At 43.7% G+C, this 18358-nt stretch overlaps 1 protein-coding gene across 3 annotated transcripts in view; it reads left to right on the top strand.

Annotated features, from left to right (window-relative positions):
* BEST3 (bestrophin 3) overlaps window positions 1-15481 on the top strand; it is a 39259-nt gene extending 23778 nt beyond the window's left edge. For all 3 annotated transcript variants that reach the window (XM_053226483.1, XM_053226484.1, XM_053226485.1), the window contains 2 exons: window positions 1527-1678; window positions 14306-15481. In XM_053226483.1, the coding sequence (XP_053082458.1) occupies window positions 1527-1678; window positions 14306-15248 (1095 nt within the window). In that variant the 3' untranslated portion in view covers window positions 15249-15481. The remainder of the gene's footprint in view (window positions 1-1526; window positions 1679-14305) is intronic.
* Window positions 15482-18358: the final 2877 nt, after the last annotated feature.

The raw sequence follows: 18358 nt of genomic DNA, 5'->3' as shown, positions 1-18358 counted from the left end.
GGGCGGCCACAAGACACGTAGATCTCCATGCCCACCTGCCAGAATTGTAAAAGTTTATACCAAGTCCTTAACTGGGTTCAGTCACACTTTCAGTCCAGATGGTCTCAATAATACACTGCTCTCTCAAGGCTGTGTCCTTGAAATGGCTCCACTGTGAGAACAGTGAGCAGAATGTACATTCCCATGACAGGGGAGGGGTGGGGGTAAAGGGCCTCCTGTAGCCTGGGTTCAGCTCTGAGGTCAGCAGAGGTTACATCCTCTCCATGACCTCCTCCAACAATCACATTGTCAATCTATCAAGGAGGAAGTATAATGGTTAGGACACTTGCTCTTTGTAAAGATCGGATTTGCAGGTTAATAATTTATTCATGCATTAGTTTGTCAAAGTCAAGGAGAGAGACCACTATATAGCCCCAACCAGGGGCACCTGGGTGGCTCAGTCAGTTGGGCGTCTGACTTCAGCTCAGGTCATGATCTCATAGTCCGTGAGTTCGAGTGCTGACAGCTCAGAGCCTGGAGCCTGCTTCGGATTCTGTGTCTCCCTCTCTCTCTGCTCCTCCCCTGCTCATGCTCTGTCTCTCTCTGTCTCAAAAATAAATAAGTAAAAATTTTTTTAAAAAATTTAAATGTTTAAAAATATATATATATATATATATATATATATCCCCCAACCAGTATAGACCTGCTGATATATGTATCCAAACAAACAAATAATCAGGGCACATAAGAAATGATATCAATTACAGGGTGCCAGGGTGGCTCAGTCCATTAAGAGTCCAACTCTTGATCTCAGCTCAGGTCTTGATCTCAGGGTTGTGAGTTCAAGCCCCATATTGGGCTCCACACTGGGCTTAAAGCCTACTTTAAAAAAAAAAAAAAAAAAGAGGGCTCCTGTGTGGCTTAGTCGGTTAAGCATCTGACTTCAGCTCAGGTCATGATTGTGCGGTTTGTGGGCTCAAGCCCCTCTGGCTGTCAATGCAGAGCCCACTTTGGATCCTCTGTCTCCCTCTCTCTCTACTCCTCCCCCTCTCATGTTCTCTCTCTCAAAAATAAATAAACATTAAAAATGATTTTAAAAAGAAATGATATCAAGTATAAGTACGTTTATGGAATCAACGGAATGGGATATTAAGAATCTTCTCCTTCCTATGATATCTGGAATTATGAGGTTGCTGTAAGGATAGCCACTAGACAATACGGTAACTTTGAACCAAGAAGGAAAAGGAGTCTCTCCTGCCTCCTAGTAAAATGTAGCTAGCTCCATTCTGGGCATGTGGCTTGATAAACCAAGTCTGGGCAGTTTTATAGCCCCACTTAACCCCCATTGCCAAGTGCCCTCACGCAATAAACATGTGCAAGTCTCTGCAACGGTCCTGGTTACAGCAAATATGAACAACGGACATTTGTGTATTTACTCTCTCAGACTGCTCCATCCTGCTGCAAATCCCATCCACCCATTGGAGCTTACTCTCTGTCTTTATACAATCCACATCCAAATTATTCTAACAATAAAACAATGATTTTAGGTCTCTCTTTTAGCTGTGGATGAAATGCACATGAGCTTACCCAAGATGAAGAAGGACATTTACTGGGATGATTCTGCTGCTCGACCACCTTATACACTGGCAGCCGCTGACTACTGCATACCCTCCTTTCTGGGGTCAACAGTCGAAATGGGGTGAGTGCATTTTTTTTAATCATCAATATTTAGAAAATAAGTTGGTCACTGTTCTGATTTTTTATGCTCTGGTCTTGAACTCACTTTCACGACAACTCTCAATTGGTAACATCTTATTTCAGATTTTCAGGTATAATTAATATGCCCGAGGAAGTTTGAGAGCAAAGAGACTATAGCTTCCAGTTTAAATGTGGTGTATGCGTACATGCAGGCATGTGTATTTGGGGGTAATTTGCATTTCACCTTGTTTTTATGCCACAGAAAACTTTTGCAATAGTTGTGAAATTATCCTCTTTTTTCCTTCCGATTTGAAAAGTAGTTTATTCAATTATATAATCATTTATTACTTAAGACGTTCATAACTGAATGTATTTCCAACAAGTGTTTATGAGGCATATACCACATGCAGGCACTGTGTTAGACTACTTGGAGACAAGCAAATCCTAAGGAATGAGATAAGTTTTCTCTAAGATTTTAATTCAACTATGTTTAGTAGACAAGTCAGTCTCTGTTCTGTGGTTTTAACATAACAATCTGTCCCTATGTACTTAGCTTTAAATAAATGGGCTGAGGCCTGAAGTAACTCACGCACACTTCTCGAATAATTTTATTAAATCTGATAATGTATTTGATTTTGGAGAAATGTGTGAATGTGGGGGAAGTTTAAGTATTTTTGCTCAAGGCAGCTGCCACAGTTTCCAAGTAACTTAAAGAGAAGACTGTGGACAAATTTAGAAAAATAAGGAGAACCCCCTTAAAAAAGAGGAAAACTTTTGCAGGATTTTTCTTACAACTTGTGACAAAACTGTGGTTTGCTGTTGAGACCAGCTCTCGGCAGATTTGTGAGGCAAGTTCACGTCCTGTAGTTGCTACCTGGGACCTTCTTTCCTCTCTCCCACGGTGTTCAGCCCTCCTGTTTCCCAACCACGAGGATATCCAGCTTCAGCCCTATTCCCACAAGGCTTCACTCTTGGCTGAATGTCTCTTAATCCTAACAGGTCTTCAAGACCCAAAGGAAAAGATGACCAAGTAGAATTTCAGGAGTGGGGTCAAATGATGAGATGATTTAGGAGCCAGGAGATTTGTCTGTTGTCTTCAAAGCATACCTGATAGAAGGTTGCACACCCCAGGCTAGGCTTGCCTTGGCTTCCAGATGGCCCGACAAGCCTGGATTCTCCTGTGCACATCCCAACCCCAGCTGGTTGCTCAGTCTCCACAAAGAGCAATTCACTGTTGTTCGCCCTTCTCGGCAGTTTGTGGTGGCAGTTTCATGGGTTTTGAAATCCTTCTCAATTTTAAAAATTAATAGATGCTTTTCTGTGGATTTGTTCTTGGATAACTCAACAGGCTTTAACCTTTCTCTCCCTTCCCATCACTGATTAATGCACAGAATTGAAGGTCTAATTTGTAAGAGAAAAGAGACTAGCACATTTGATAGGGCTGGAGAATCATTGTGGTATCACTGTTGGGACTGTAAGTGCCCTTGTGCTCCATATCTATCATCCAGTTAGTTGTTTTTGCAGGATGGTTACAATGACAGTTTTTGTTTGGTCTCAAGATTTTCATTTTGGTCTACATATTCATCCCAAGCATCATAATATTACATTCTTCTGTGTCCATGTTCTTTAGAAATTATTAAAATATCTATTTCTATTTCTAAATATAGAGACACAGAATTGGGGATTTATAAGACCTCGAAGAAAATATCTACCCCAAACAATTATTGAGAATATTAAATGAGATTGGAAACATCAAAACACTCTAGATGTAACCATATAGCATTGTTAATATTGACTCATGTAAGTACCCTGTTTGTGGATGTCAAAATGATTAAAGATTAAAGAAAGATTAAACAAATCTAAGCCATTTTTCATATTAAGCTAGCACTGGAAATTTGGAACAGAGAAAAAATTCTTGAGAGAAAACTGGGAGATGTGATATTTAAGAATGCAGCAAAAAGTTTTTAGTTATCAGAGAGAATTGAATTCCTCTAATTAAGACAGCCTATTTACTAGCATGATGGGAACGGCCACAGGCAAAGGCCAGAGTCTATTAGGGGAGGTTTCTGGGAGGCATTTAATTGGACTCTGGAACCAAATGATCAAAGAAACAATTAGGCAAAAGTTCACTTGATCTTGATTTTGTGCATGAATGAGGACCATTCAAAGGGAACCTCACAGTCCAGGAAAAGTCGCTACAGGAATGCAGGCTTTTGGAGTATTCACAGAAATGCCCACTGTTGATTCTTTCCAGGACTGTGCTGTTACACAAGTTGTTTCTGCTCACCTGTGTTGGAAAACCAACTCCAGCTAACTTAAGCAAAAAGGGGTTTCTTGGGTCACATCTGGAGACTAGCCTAGCTTTGGGTGTGGCTAATTTCAGAGGCTCAAAATATGTCACCGGGACTCACTATTGCCCTCTCTATCTCTTCAGTTCAGCTTTTCTCTCCACTGGCTCAGGTTTCAGACTGGCAAAACAGCAAGATGGCAGCCAGCAGCTTTACAACCTATCCTGTCAGCAAATCCTGTGGAAAGAACATGACTCTTAAAACTAAAGTACTGAATTAACTGGCTGGGCTTGGCGAACGTGCCCATTCTTGAACAGGGAAGCACAATATTTTGATTAGCTGAGGCCTGTTCACATGTCCATCTTTGGACCAAGGGGCATGTGTCAGCCCCAAGCAACCATAGGGAGGAGGTGATGTCTTAAGAAAATTAGAATGGTACTACCAGGAATAGGTGAATGGTTTGCTAGGCTGAAAGCAATGATTGTCCTCTAAACTCATAAAAGTCACTCCCTAAGAATTTCACTGTTCACTCACCAAATACAAAGTTAATATCAAGTGAGCCATCTGACGAAGGCTCAGGGGAAAAGGGAAGGTAAAAGTAAGGATTACTGTAGCACAGGTGATTTTGTTGATGATGACTGAGTCAATGAGCCCTGTGCATTAGGATAAAGACCGGGTGTCAAAGTAGTATGGATTCAAGTGGTTCAGAAAAATGTTTGCTGCTTGATGAGCATATAAAATCCTTTCCTGGTTGAGTAAGTTTTTAATTTTCTTATTCTATTTATGATGTACGTTCCTAGCATATTTAATTCAGAAATCAAATTTCCCTTACCTTTTCACATCAATGTTTCAAGCTTATGATCACAATTCCCATGACCCAGAAATTCTAAAATCAAGGCAATGCCCTTCAATAACTGAACAAAAGTACTATCCAAGAGAAACCTGAGAAATTACTCTGCCTCCTATTTTCTTTTACATTCAGGGGACTACTCATTTCCACATAAAAAGGAAACTCCTTAGGAGGGCCTGAGTGGCTCAGTTGGTGAAGCATCCAACTTCGGCTCAGGTCAGGATCTTGTAGTTCACCAGTTTGAGCCCCCCTATCGGGCTCTCTGCTCTCAGTAGGAAGCCTACTGTCCCCCCAAATCTGCCCCTCCCCCACTCTGCCCCTCCCCCACAGCGCGCGGGCCCACATGCGTGCTCTCTCTCTCTCTCCCTCCCCCACCATAGTAAATAAAAATTTAAAAGAAAAAAGAAAACTCCTTAGAGACGATTCCTCTGTTCTCTATATTCAGGGACATATTCAAAATATTGCCATATTTTCTACACATTTACCAAATGTACATTAGCGAAATAAAGTAAGATTTGCCCCATATTTTCATCTCAAATACAAATTTAAAATATCACGTTTTTCCTCGTATCTTCACATATGGAATGAACTCATCCATTTATTCAGGCAAATTTTCTTTCAGGGCCTGGTATACGATAGGTTCTATTTCAAATGCTAGGCATAGGCAAAAAAAACAAAAACAAAAACAAAACAAATACCTCTTCAGCTCACTGACACAAGGAGACATGTTCTGGTACCATGTGGTAAACCCAGCAATAGAGAAACGCTCAGTCTTATGGGAATAAAAGAAAGGTATGTTTCACCCAGCGTGGTGAATGAGAGACGGCTTCTTGGAGCTGAGGAGTCCAATGTGCATCTTTAAGACTAAATTAGGAGCTAGCACACAAATAGGAGGAGGAGATTCAGCAAAGGGTAAATTCCAAGCCAATATGCACAAACAGCAAGGAATGACAGTGTATTTAAAGTAACAGTTTTTTTTTTAATTTCAGCTTTATTGAAGTATAATTGACATAAAAATTATGAGGTATTTAAAGTATACATTGCGGTGATCTGCTGTTTTAATTAAGGTGTCTTTTCATCATCCTTACTGTTGGAGACACTATTAACCAAGATGAAGAGGTCACCCACAAGCAGAGGGAAGAGTTTTCTATAAGATGCGTGTGAAGAAAACACGCCCAAGCCCTGAAATGCAAATGACTCTTCTTTGGACAATAGCAAACACTTACACCTAACATACCAAACTTTACTAAAACAAACCTAGAATGTTTAAACTCAAGCCAGCATTGCTGAAAACAAATTTCTTTTTTTTTGTTTATTCATTTTGAGAGAGAAAAAGTACAAGTGGGAGGGGAGCAGAGAGAGAGACGGAGACAGAGAATCCCAAGCAGGCTCTGCACAAATTAGTGCAGCCTGACACAGGGCTCAAACCCACAAACCACAAGGTCATGACCTGAGCCGAAATCCAAAGTCGGATGCTTAACCGACTGAGCCACCCAGGTGCCCCAAATTTGCTTTTATTTTTATTTATTTATTTTTTTAAATTTTTTTTAACGTTTTACTTATTTTTGAGACAGGGAGAGACAGAGCATGAACGGGGGAGGGTCAGAGAGAGAGGGAGACACAGAATCTGAAACAGGCTCCAGGTTCCAAACAGTCAGCACAGAGCCCGACCCGGGGCTCCAACTCACAGACAGTGAGATCGTGACCTGAGCCGAAGTCAGACGCTTACCTGACTGAGCCACCCAGGCGCCCCCCAAATTTGTTTTTAAAACAAACAAAAAGTGGGACGCCTGGGTGGCTCACTCGGTTAAGCGTCCGACTTCAGCTCAGGTCACGATCTCACGGTTCATGGGTTCAAGCCCTGCGTCGGGCTCTGTGCTGACAGCTCAGAGCCTGGAGCCTGCTTCAGATTCTGTGTGTGTCTCTCTCTCTCTGACCCTCCCCCGTTCATGCTCTGAATCTCTCTGTCTCAAAAATAAATAAACATTAAAAAACAAACAAACAAACAAAAAGTAAGATCCAGGGCTAGCCCACCACAGCTAGCCAGAGGTAGAATGCTATTCACATGACAGCACCATGGGTCGCTCCAAAACTCTTGTTCTTTTTTAAATACTTAGGATTATCCATTAGCACAAATGTATAAGTCTCTGAGGAATGGAACACAAGGAAATTAAAGTCCTAAGGTCTCATAACTCCCTTTAATCCCATCTCGAAAATCAAAATCCCCAAGAGCAAAGAAGCAATAACCCCTTAAGGGCATTGGGAAAACCCCACTGAAACATCTATCCATAGCAGCTAAAGGATTCCAAATCCTGGAGAAGAGTGGCAGTAGCTGCTTATGAAATGGATCACTGACATGTGCACACATGGAAGTGTGCTCGCTCTAAGGGTCCTGCTGATGTAAAAGAGTGCTCTCAGCCCGTGGACTTGCTGCGATACCCTTTAATGAACACCGCTTTACTGGGCTTTCTGCTGTCATTCAAATATGTCGCAACTTCCTCACACTTAAGTGGTCTTAAGGAATGGATCTATGAAGTCAGTTAAGGATGCACTTAGCACAGAGGAGAAAGATACAGATTTTTGCAAGCGTTCCTTCTGGTTAGGAGCGGAGGGATTTATTTAGGATTTATTTGGTGCTGTAAAACTGCAAACACCCAGAAATAATGACTTTTACTTATCTATCTTCATTCCAAAGTCTCTCCGAATGTGTAGAAATAATATAATTACTTTTTTGCAATTGTACGTATGTATTTAATGTGTACAAAACATTCGGGTTGCGTAGCACAGTCAGAAGTCTTCTTGGCGGTATTAGTTCAAATATACCAAAATATGTATTTAACAAGCACGTCCTTTATTAAATTGTGGTTAAATATACCTCTAGATGGATGTTTTAGTAAGTTATCCTCTCTTAGCTAACTATATTCAAATATTATAGCTTTTACAAGAAAATACATAGTCTGATACATACTATTGCATGCGTGTGTTATAAACTACCAAAAATATCTCAAAATTCTGAATCACTAACTTCGACAAAAATGTATTCTTGGAACATTGATTTTCACTTAATGTACCAGAAAGGAAGGAGAAACAGAGCCTCCCAAGGAGATGATTGTGCGTTATTAACTTTAAAATTCTAGAACCTTCTCAGGGATTCTTTCATATGCCGACCTAGGCTCACCATTGGCACTCGATTTTCACCTTCTAAAAGACATGACAGGTATAGATGACTTAATGTCCTTTTCTCACAAAACTCCCACAGGATACAACAGCTTTGAAATGTGGGGGACTTTAAGTGAACCCCCATTTGGGGCCACAACTTATTTTTGCATCAGCCAGCGGAGGGCCCATGACCATAACCAGAGTAGTAACAGGAGTCTAGATATGCCCGTTCTTTTACCAGATTTGCTGTAATCCTTGGCCCAAACTAGCAGAGAGGCAAGAGAGTGGCAGCAGGAGGGTCACCAGCCCTGGGAGCCCCTATTGTGAGCTAAGCAAACCCCCCGTGATGCTCCCCTACTCCAAACTGTCCCCCAGCAAGGGAGTCAGGAGGGGGTGCTGGGTGGATACAACGTCTGTCCGCTGGGTTTTCCTCCCAGTGCTTGGCCCCCACCTCCCAGCTCAGCACGAGTTACCTTTCCCATCTTATAAATCCTAGGCTACGGCTCTGACAAGATTCTGCAGAGCAGAAGGTTAAAAATAACAGCACTTGCCCCTAATGGGTTTGAAGAGTACATTTTGCTCTGCTGTGAATAAATGTCCCTCCACACAGGCTCTGCCCAGATAGATTTTCAGGCAAATCATCAGCTCCCTCCAAGGCAGCTGCCTGACTTTGAGGAACACTAGCAATTTGAAAATAATAAATCTGACCTGAGAAGTAGAATTCATCATATTAAATATCAATTTCCTAAATTCCTCATTTCAATTTTGTTAAAATGGCCTAAATTAATTGAATTTAAAGTGTCAAAATACCACTTTTTAAAAATTTTTATTTATTTTTGAGAGAGAGAGAGACAGAGACAGAGCATGAGCAGGGGAGGGGCAGAGAGAGAGGGAGACACAGAATCCAAAGCAGGCTTCAGGCTCCCAGCTGTCAGCACAGAGCCCAATGTGGAACTCGAACTCATGAACTGTGAGATCATGACCTGAGCCAAAGTCAGACACTGTCAGACTGAACCACGCAGATGCCCCTCAAAATAGCACTTTAAACGTTGGCACAACAGCAAACAAAATGGCCACTGTGTGAGGTGAAGATGTTGACTGACCTTACTGAGGTAAACATCCTATAATATACACATATGTCAAACCATCACACTGTACACATTAAACTTAAAGAATGTTATATGTCAGTTATATATCAATAAACCTGGGGGGAGGAGGTTAAAAAAAAAAGGTGGCCCAGAGAAAGAAAGGCAAGCATTATCCAGTTTTATCCTTTAATCTTGTGAAGCTCTGTATTTATTTACCTGATCACACACATGAGAAAGCTTTGTGAAAAGCTTGCTTCGGGGGAAAAAAAAAATGCATCAGATCTCTCAAGTTAATGGGGCTGTTTTGGTCTTTCCATGTGAGACACACGCCATGAATTCTGAAAGTCACTGCCGTCTCCAGCAGTCCTGTCCCCTCTTATTATGGCAACAGGAGGTGACAAGTGTTCTTCTGTGCCCTGAGCAGCCCAAGGGTCTTTTCAAAAGCCCTGAAATCACTGCTGCCTGTGCCCTCAGAAATCTGTCACTGGCAAGGGAGACTGTGGGGCTGATGGTTCACTGGGTGCCCAGTAGATATTTTGAAAGTGCGGGTTGTTGGTCTTTTATAACAGTTGCGATTGAAATAACATATCCCAATCCTGACGCCAGTGCGACCTGGAGGATGACGCCTGCTCTCCCTCCTAGACTCAGCTACAACCAACTAGCCCGCCTGGCTTAACATAACCTGTTCTCTCTCCCACACCTACCCTTCTCCACCCTTTCAAAATAATGCCCAACACATAGCACAACCTTCCTCATTCTCATCTCTTCCGTATGGAGGATTTACATTGTGCAATAAATGTTAACTGCAGGATTTGGCAATGTCTGCAAGAAAGCCACCTGATCGGCCCCATCTTCCTTCTCCCAAATAATCAGCTTTCTCCTGTCCTTATGCTTCCTCTCCATTCACTCAGTGCCCTGGTCTAACCATTAAGTGACTGTGAGAGTCATCCCTTCTAAGGTGTTCATTGTCAGATGGCAGCACCAAGGTGTAGTGACACTTTTTTAAGTATATTTTGAGAGAGACAGAGAGAGTGCAAGCTGGGGAGGTGCAGATAATCCCAAGCAGACTCTGTGATGTCAACGCAGAGCCCGACAAGGGGCTCGAACTCACGAAACCACGAGACCTGAACCGAAATCAAGAATCACTTAACCAACTGAGCCACCCAAGTGCCCCCGGGTAGTGACATTTTAAAAATACACTCTCGGAGGAGAAAAGGGATTAACTTTCAGGCAGACGCTATCATTTCCTCCAAGCAGGTGCGAGAAGTCAACAATGACTTGGAAATCACCTCTGAAAGTCTGCCAGTCATTGACAGAGTCCTTTTCGTATTGCCTACTCTTCAAAGCTTTTCCACATCTATTACTCTTTTGAACTCCCCCACAGCCTCTAAGGCAGGTAGAGGAAGTATTGTTGTCACTAGTTTTCAAGTATGATGCTGAGTCACAGAAAGGTTAAGTGGCTCTCCTAAGGTCACACAGCTAGTTAGAATCAGCCCAGGCAGCAGAAATCCTGGCTCTGCGAGCTCCCGAATAAATCATTTTCCTCACCACAGAGGCAATTCTCAAATTCCATCTTCTGGACAATAATGGCTGCATGGCACTTTCCATGAATGTCCTCCTAGCTCTAATTACTTGCCTATCTAAGTCCAAGCGAATTCCAGAACCTTTTTCAGCTGACCTTCTCTAATGTATAGCAATATAATGAGCACGCTTATATTCTACCATATAATGTTTCCGCTATAGTTGTTTTGGAGTGTTTTAAGTGGTGTGATATTTGGGCCCCAGGATTGTACTAACCTTGTACTAAAAGTACACTTTAAAAACCAAATAAGGAGGAGAAGAAAGTCTGAAAGGACCTAAAAGGTACATCCAAGTCGCCCAACTTGGGAAATGGAGCATCTTTCAATGTAGTCTGTTCTGTGTGCTCTAAGCTTTAAACCATTTTGTTCTTAAACCACGGTTTCTGATGTCCTACTGGGAACCGTGACTTTCAGAGAAAGGAGATAGGGATTGTGTGCTGGCAGTGAAACATTCCCTCACGGACACATTTGGAAGAAAGGTCATTGGGTTCATCATGTGGGGGCGGGGAGCTTCACGACTGCTCTTTGACAACATAAACACCCAAAAGGCTTCCTTCACCACTTCAGCATGACCTCCATAAAACTGCCCCTCCCCCCCAGAGCACAGGCCACCAAGTGTTCCTCCAAAGACCCACCAATAGGTCTTTCTGACTAATAGCGTAGAAAGTTCCCATGTCATGTTTCTTACCCAAAGCATTTCTGGACGACAACATTCATCAATGTTGCTGTCCACGTAGTTCTTCCAGAACTACCACAAAATAGCACAAGTCTACCTATGCCCTTCGTTCACAAAGGCAGCCCATAGTTGCCCCCTGCCTTTGGGATAAAGTCCAAATCCCTCTACCTGGTACATAAGACTCTAACACAATCCAAGGCTACCTTTTCAGCTTTATGCCTGACATTATTCTGTGCTTGTACAACTCAAGTTTTTCCCATCTTCACACACAAACACCCTAAAGTTCCCCCTACTTACTTGTTCAAGTCACTTCTTCCATTGGCATGCTCTGCCCCTTCTCTGCCCATTTGATTCCTTCTCGATATCAAAAAGTCAGCTCAAAAACTTACTTTGTCCCAATTTAGCTAATTATATATGTGCCTTCTCCCTCCTTTTAAACTGTGTTATACAGTTCTTGATGCAACAGGTTTACTCTTAGTAGATGCTCAATAAATTTAGTTGGGTAAGTGGATAATTCTCATGCGTCCACGACACAGTCTCATGAGGCAGGAAGGTACAATAGGGTGTCACTGGCAGCCCTGCCCGGTGTCAGTTGGTGAACCAGTAGAACATTAGCAAGAGCCCTGGCCTTTTTGCAGTTTGCTCTTTGTAACTGGTCTGTTTCTCTCTAATTTGTGATGCAGGGCCTTAATCTTCTTGCCCCCATTGAATATACATGTCCATCATCAGCATAGTTAGAAAATTTTGTCCTTAGGATTTACAAAGTTTTGAAGTAATGATAGTATAAACATGTTTCCTAGAAGATTTTTTTTTTTAAACATTTATTTTTGAGGAAGAGAGAGACAGAGTGTAAGCGGGAGAGAGGCAGAGTCACAGAATCTGAAGCAGGCTCCAGGGTCCGAGCTGTCAACACAGAGCCTGACCCGGGCTCTAACTCGCAACCCATGAGATCATACAGAACCTGAGCGGAAGTCAGACGCTTAACTGACTGAGAGCCACCCAGGTGCCCCTGGGAGATTTTATCATTCTTACAAGGCAGTGTGATTTAGAAGTAGTTGAGGAAGAGAAATCCCAAATAAAAAGTCAAGATCTCAAATGGAGGACAGAGGCTCGCCCTATAAAGAGAGATTGGCAGCCCTACTTTGGATTCCCAGGGCGCATCCAGCGTGGCGATCTTAGTGAACAACTGCGCTTGTCGCTCCTCTGGTGTGACTGGAGATCTGACCTAATGAAACTCGGCGAGCTGGGTCACCGGGGCCGCTGAGACATGAGTCTGCATTTCTCAAGTTGGCGTAACCGAATCGGAGCCATGCACTGCCGAGGTGGGCCAGAGGCTATCTGGTAGCCAAGGGCACTGCTGGGGCTTTAGAATACCAGCACAAGGTTGTAATCGGACGCCATCCCGGGACACTTAGCCAGTTAATCATCTCGATCAGCCATCTTTTATTCATAAACACGGAGGAATGATGTTCTCTTTGCTGCTCACTTTACCCTTTCAGGTTACACCAACATCCTGCTGCCCCGACACTCCCCTCTGTGTCACACAAAGCGCACCTGGCATTGTGAAGGCATCTTGTCACCAGGGCTGTCGATAGGAACATTGGAACCAGGGCGGACCAAGCACTGTTGCTCCCGGAGCTGGTGTGAGCATTTGCGGTTTAAAGGCAAGGCTTTAAGTAGCTCCTCTTTGAACCCCATTAAGACCACAAATCCACCGACACATGAGACAACCATGTAATGTGAGGCGGGAGCAGGCCTTGCGACCCCATAGCCCTCGCTGTTATCCCAATTATCCATTTTATTTCAGCCTTGAAGGAGAAGGTTCAAAAGGCTAGGGTTATTCGTTTTATGTCTCAAATGTTGAAAGTTCAACATTACCAAATCTATCAAACTTCATCACAGGGGAGCCCAGCTACGTCGAGAGACCACACACCGCCCTCCTTGATGGATGTGTGGTCCCATTTCTCCTTCTGTAACCCTAGATGAGTGGACCAGGGATGTTAACAAATTACCTGTGGGCAAGGATTGTGTTTTACTCATTATTCTGCACCCTCCCCTCCCCTCACCCCCCCCCCCCCAGGCTCTACCTCACCACTTGACATCCAGGTAGCAAACTTTATATAAAAGGGACTAAGAACAAAGGCTTTGGAGTCAGATTTCTGGGTTTGGCCCTCAATGGCTACACTATCTTTAGCAATCTCTCTGGGCCCCAGTTTCCCCATCTGTAAAATCTGAATAATAATAGTACCAACTCACACAATGAATACAATAATTAACTGCATTAAGGCATGGGAGGTCCTTAAATAAATGTAAATGTGAGCTGTTTTTGCATTGTCTTGAATTTGGCTATGATGCATTATTGGGGGGGGGGGGTTTACAGATCCTTAGTTCATGACCTTGGTTCACCTGCAATAAAGGAGAAAGAATACACACTATATCTTCTTTTTAAGGTCCACGTCTGTAGATGAGTGATTTTCAAAGTGTGGTGTGGGGAACTCTGGGAATCCCCAAAAACCAACACCCCAAGACCCAAGTCCTTAAGGTCAAAATTATTTTTGTAACAACACTAAAATGTTATTCACCTTTTCATTCTCATTCTTCCCTGACTTTCTGGAAAAGTGGAATTTTCCAGAAGCTACATGCTATGTGATGATGTCATCACTTAACATTTCATGGTATGAGTGCTTGTACATTCTTATGTGTGCAATCTTTTTATATTCCTCTGTTATTTCTGACACAGTAAGTAGCAATAGCTGTAACCCACATAAACAAATCTTTTCGGGGTACTCAATCATTTGTAAGAGTTTAAAAAGGTCCTGTGACCAAAAGGTTGGAGAATCTCTGCCAGACAATCTCAAGTTAAAGTCTCCCCCATTTCAAAATCTGTAATGTGAAAATACAAAACTCAGTCCTGATCTCAGAGACTCTGCCCACAGAGCTGGGGCCCTGAAACTGCTCTGCCTGCATTTTGCCATTGTGTGTTTCAGACTGTCCGGGTCGGATCTCCCTGGTGAGGAGTGGCTGTGGAGTTTCGAGAAGCACGGCCAGCGCCATTCCATGATTAGAAGAGTCAAGAGGTTCCTGAGTGCCCACGAACACCCCGCCAGCCCCAGGAGGAGAAGCTATGGCAGGCAGGCCAGCGACAGCTCCATGTTCTTCCCCCCAAGTGGCGAGGTCAGCCCAGCCAGAGATCTGCTGGATGTGCCCTCGAGAAGCCCCCACCGTGCCTCACCTGCCCAAAGGCAACCCTGCTCCCCAGAGGGGAACCCCAAGGCGTACTCCAGCCTGGGGGAGCTGTCCACGATCAGGGAGACCAGCCAGACAAGCACTTTGCAGAGCCTGACTCCACAGTCGAGCGTGAGGGTCTCCCCCACCAAAATGCCACAGGTCCCGGAGGTACTGATCACAGTGACCGAGGCACCAGTGCCCACATCACGTGACTCCACTGCCTCCATCCAGAGCGCAGAGTTTACCGGGGTTGAGCCAAGCAGGACTGGACAGCAGGAGGTGCCTGTGGGATTGATTGCATTCCCCTCAGAGAAAGGGACACCTCCTACGGACCCCAGTCCTCAGACAAGTTCAGCCAAAGATGAGAGAAACATCCTCACGTTAGCCTCTGGGGAAGACCCTAATGATAATGACAAGTTCCTCAAACGGTGGAGCCTCCCCGGTTTCCTGGCGTCCAGCCATGCCTCCCTGACAGGCTTAAGTCCAGATCCCATCAGTTCTGAGCCCGTTCTTTCACTTGACACAAAAACATCCTCAGAGACCAGTGGAATCAACATTGTGGCTGGCTCGCGAGCCTCTCCTGATGTGTTATACTTACTGGAAAACCTGGACACCAAGGAAACAGACATCGTAGATTTTAATAATGAGAAAGCTGAGGCATCACCCAACGGAATACCAGAAAGGTCTAGGACCTGGTTCTAGCCTAGATTCTTACTTTCCCAGAAGTTCAGCATTAGTTCCAGAACATACCTAAGGACTGGTCAACTTTTTAAAAAGCCATCACACTGTATAAGCTACTTTTTAAACTGAAGGGCATTATGATCCTGAGTGTCTGAGAACTGAGAAAATCAAACACATTCACATCATCCATTACAAGGTGACTTTCATAAAAGTTACACAGACCACAGTGACATATCTTAACCAAATAAGGAATCTTAAAATATATATATATATATATATATATATATATATATATATATATGACTTATAATTCATAGATTGCTAGCTTTGTAGATAGATAGTCCAGTCCCCTGATTGTGCCTATAGGGAGACAAAGGAGTCTCTCCTCCCCTCCTTTTTCTTTTCTTCTGCGCTTCAATTATAAACAGAGGGAGCTGGGTCACACAATGCCTCAAAAGCCCCTTCCTAATTCCAACTCTTTGAGGCTTTCTGTCTCACTCCTTTCTAGAACTATTATCACTTCTTGATTCGTAAGCTCTATCAGCATCACAACTTCCATCTCCCTTCAATTTCCTTTTCTCTGTTTTCTTTTAATTCTCTCATCCCTTCATCCTTCCCTTCTACTCCATCCCTCCTTTCAAGTGGTAATATTTTCTCTTGCTATCTCTGCTGCTTACTTCTTGCCACAGTTTTCAAACCATGAGGTGTTGGCAATGCCTCCTACGGGGCGATCAAAGATGTCTGACACATGCCAGCCTCCTAGTGGAAGGGGTGTGGGAGCTGATGGCACCCCACCACACCCTCGGCCGCCATTGCTGTTCTTTCCATATCCACTCTTTGGTCTTGAACAATGGAGAAAAATTGGAAGGACAAGGAAACTGAATAACCAAATGATATGGAACCAAAGAATAACAAGGCTTGAGTGTGTTTAACTTGAACTCTTAAAGCAAAAATCCCAATCATGTCCCAATCTGGGTCCAGTTACCATGTCTTCCAGGTTGTTTGGCATGAGGTAGGATCTCGGAGCTGGGAGGTTAAGGGGGTCCAGGACTGCACAATGGGGATGGGATGTTGACCACCTCCCTCCAAAGGGTTGTGGGGGTTGCAATTGGCTGGGGCCTCCAACTTTGTCTGGAAGGCCATGTCTTAGGAGTACTGCTGTCACTATTTCTGTTGAATGATGAGGCTCAACTACATATGACTTACGAAATAAAGTAACCCTAGTTGCTACCCTTTATCAAGTGCTCAAGTCCAGGCAGCAGTGCGTAAAGTTCACAGAGAATCTCACTAATCCTCACAGGAATCCTATGGGTCAATATACTATTCTCACCATCTTATTCTAGTTTATTTTTAAAATTTATTTATTGATTGATTTTGAGAGAGAGAGAGTGAGCAAGCAGGGGAGGGGCAGAGAAGGAGAGAGAAAATCCCAAGCAAGTTCTGCACCGTCAGCATGGAGCCCGATGTGGGGCTTGAACTCACGAACCATGAAATGACCTGAGCCAAAACCAAGAGTCAGAGGCTTAACCAACTGAGCCACCCAGGCATGCCACGTTCTCTCCATTGTAAAGACGAAGAAAACAGAGCCTTTGGCAAAGTAAAGTAGCGTGACTAAAATCACATGGCCAGAAAGTGACAGAGCTTGGATTCAAACCCAAGTTTATTTGACTCAAGAGCCTACACTCTTACCCTGGGTGCTCCCTCACTGTGCTGTGCCATGCGTAAGGTGCTGGATCTACCAGCAGTTTGCCCAGAATTCCGGAGGATGCCCCACGTAAGCCATACCTGAGCTTCTCCAGCCTTGGCAACCCCTCCGGGTCCTCCCTGCTTGAGTCTACCTGGTCTTTTTTGCATGCACACAGGAGGGTGTCATCCCTCTTCCCAGCCATGATCCTCTCCATTTTTCTGACAGAGGAAAGTTGGCAGAACCCCTCCTTACCCCTCCCCACTCTTTCCAACATGCAGTGTTATCATTAGCACATTTTTGCAAGACGTTGCATCCAACTGGGCCACCCCAGCTGCATGACAGTAGTGACATTTACATTAACTGGTTTTTCTCAAAAGACTAAAAGGAAATAATATTGAAAGAAACACTATACATTGATGCTTCTCTATGTTGCTTGAGAGCATTAGTACCTAGGAAGGGACCAACATTCCCAAAGCGTTAAGTATGGACTAGAGCATCAAGCCCCGACATAACACCACTGAGAGGCAGGAACCCTAACCCTCCCCCAGCCTCTTAATGCTATTTTCTTGGCTGTTGCAACTTAAGTCCCTCTATTCTCTTCTCTTTGGCTTTAGCTATTGCTCAAATTCAAATAAATTTCCACTTCGCTGCTTTTGAAATATAATCAATTTTTGTTCATAAATCCAAGGTGATAAATTATACACAAACAGAATCATAGGTTTCATGGAGGACTAGAAGAGTGTTCGTTCGTCTCTGCTTCCATCCATCCCTTATGCACCTTTGTCCAGAGAATTATTGAATCTCCTCAATATTTCATCAGACTCTGAGGTGGCCTTCCATTTCTTCCTGGCACTGGAAACTGAATAATGACTCACTCAATGAGCCCGTGTAGTTGAATTCAGCTACAGATTCGAGCCAGCAACTGCCCAGATCAGATGAAGAAATCCTCTATTCATTCTAAAATGAGTTTTTACCCAAGACAGACCAACATTGCAAAAACAAAATTATTTCTTCTCTGGGGCCTGATTTCATTGCCTGCTTAGCCCCTTTTCTCCTGAGCTCTGGAAACTTCTACCCCTGCATGAATGGTCACATGGCCTGGCGGCTTAGTCTTTTTGGTTTGTCCCTTCCAAGAACAGGCTCGTGCATTAGATGTAATCCCCCAGCCAGAGAGTAGAGTGAGGCCAAACCCCATCTGCTGCCTTCTCTCTCTGCCCTCTGGACATAGCTGTGCCCTGATGCCTGCCCACAGGACAGTGAAGGTAAAGGCCCATGAGCTTTTTCTCTGTCGTCCAAGAATTTAGGGATGATTGGCCCTCCACGAAACAAGGAGAGCTGTTCTCTCCCCTCTTGAATCGTCCTGTGTACTTCATGGCTCACGGCCTCTACCACTCCAGGCGGTCACTTTTAGCCATGGAGAAAGCACCTTTTAAGTGGAATGGAG

Source organism: Acinonyx jubatus, chromosome B4 (genome assembly GCF_027475565.1).
Source record: "Acinonyx jubatus isolate Ajub_Pintada_27869175 chromosome B4, VMU_Ajub_asm_v1.0, whole genome shotgun sequence".
Classification (NCBI taxonomy): Eukaryota; Metazoa; Chordata; class Mammalia; order Carnivora; family Felidae; genus Acinonyx; species Acinonyx jubatus.
Note: the sequence above shows the minus strand (reverse complement) of the source record. Positions and strands in the feature narration are given on the sequence as shown.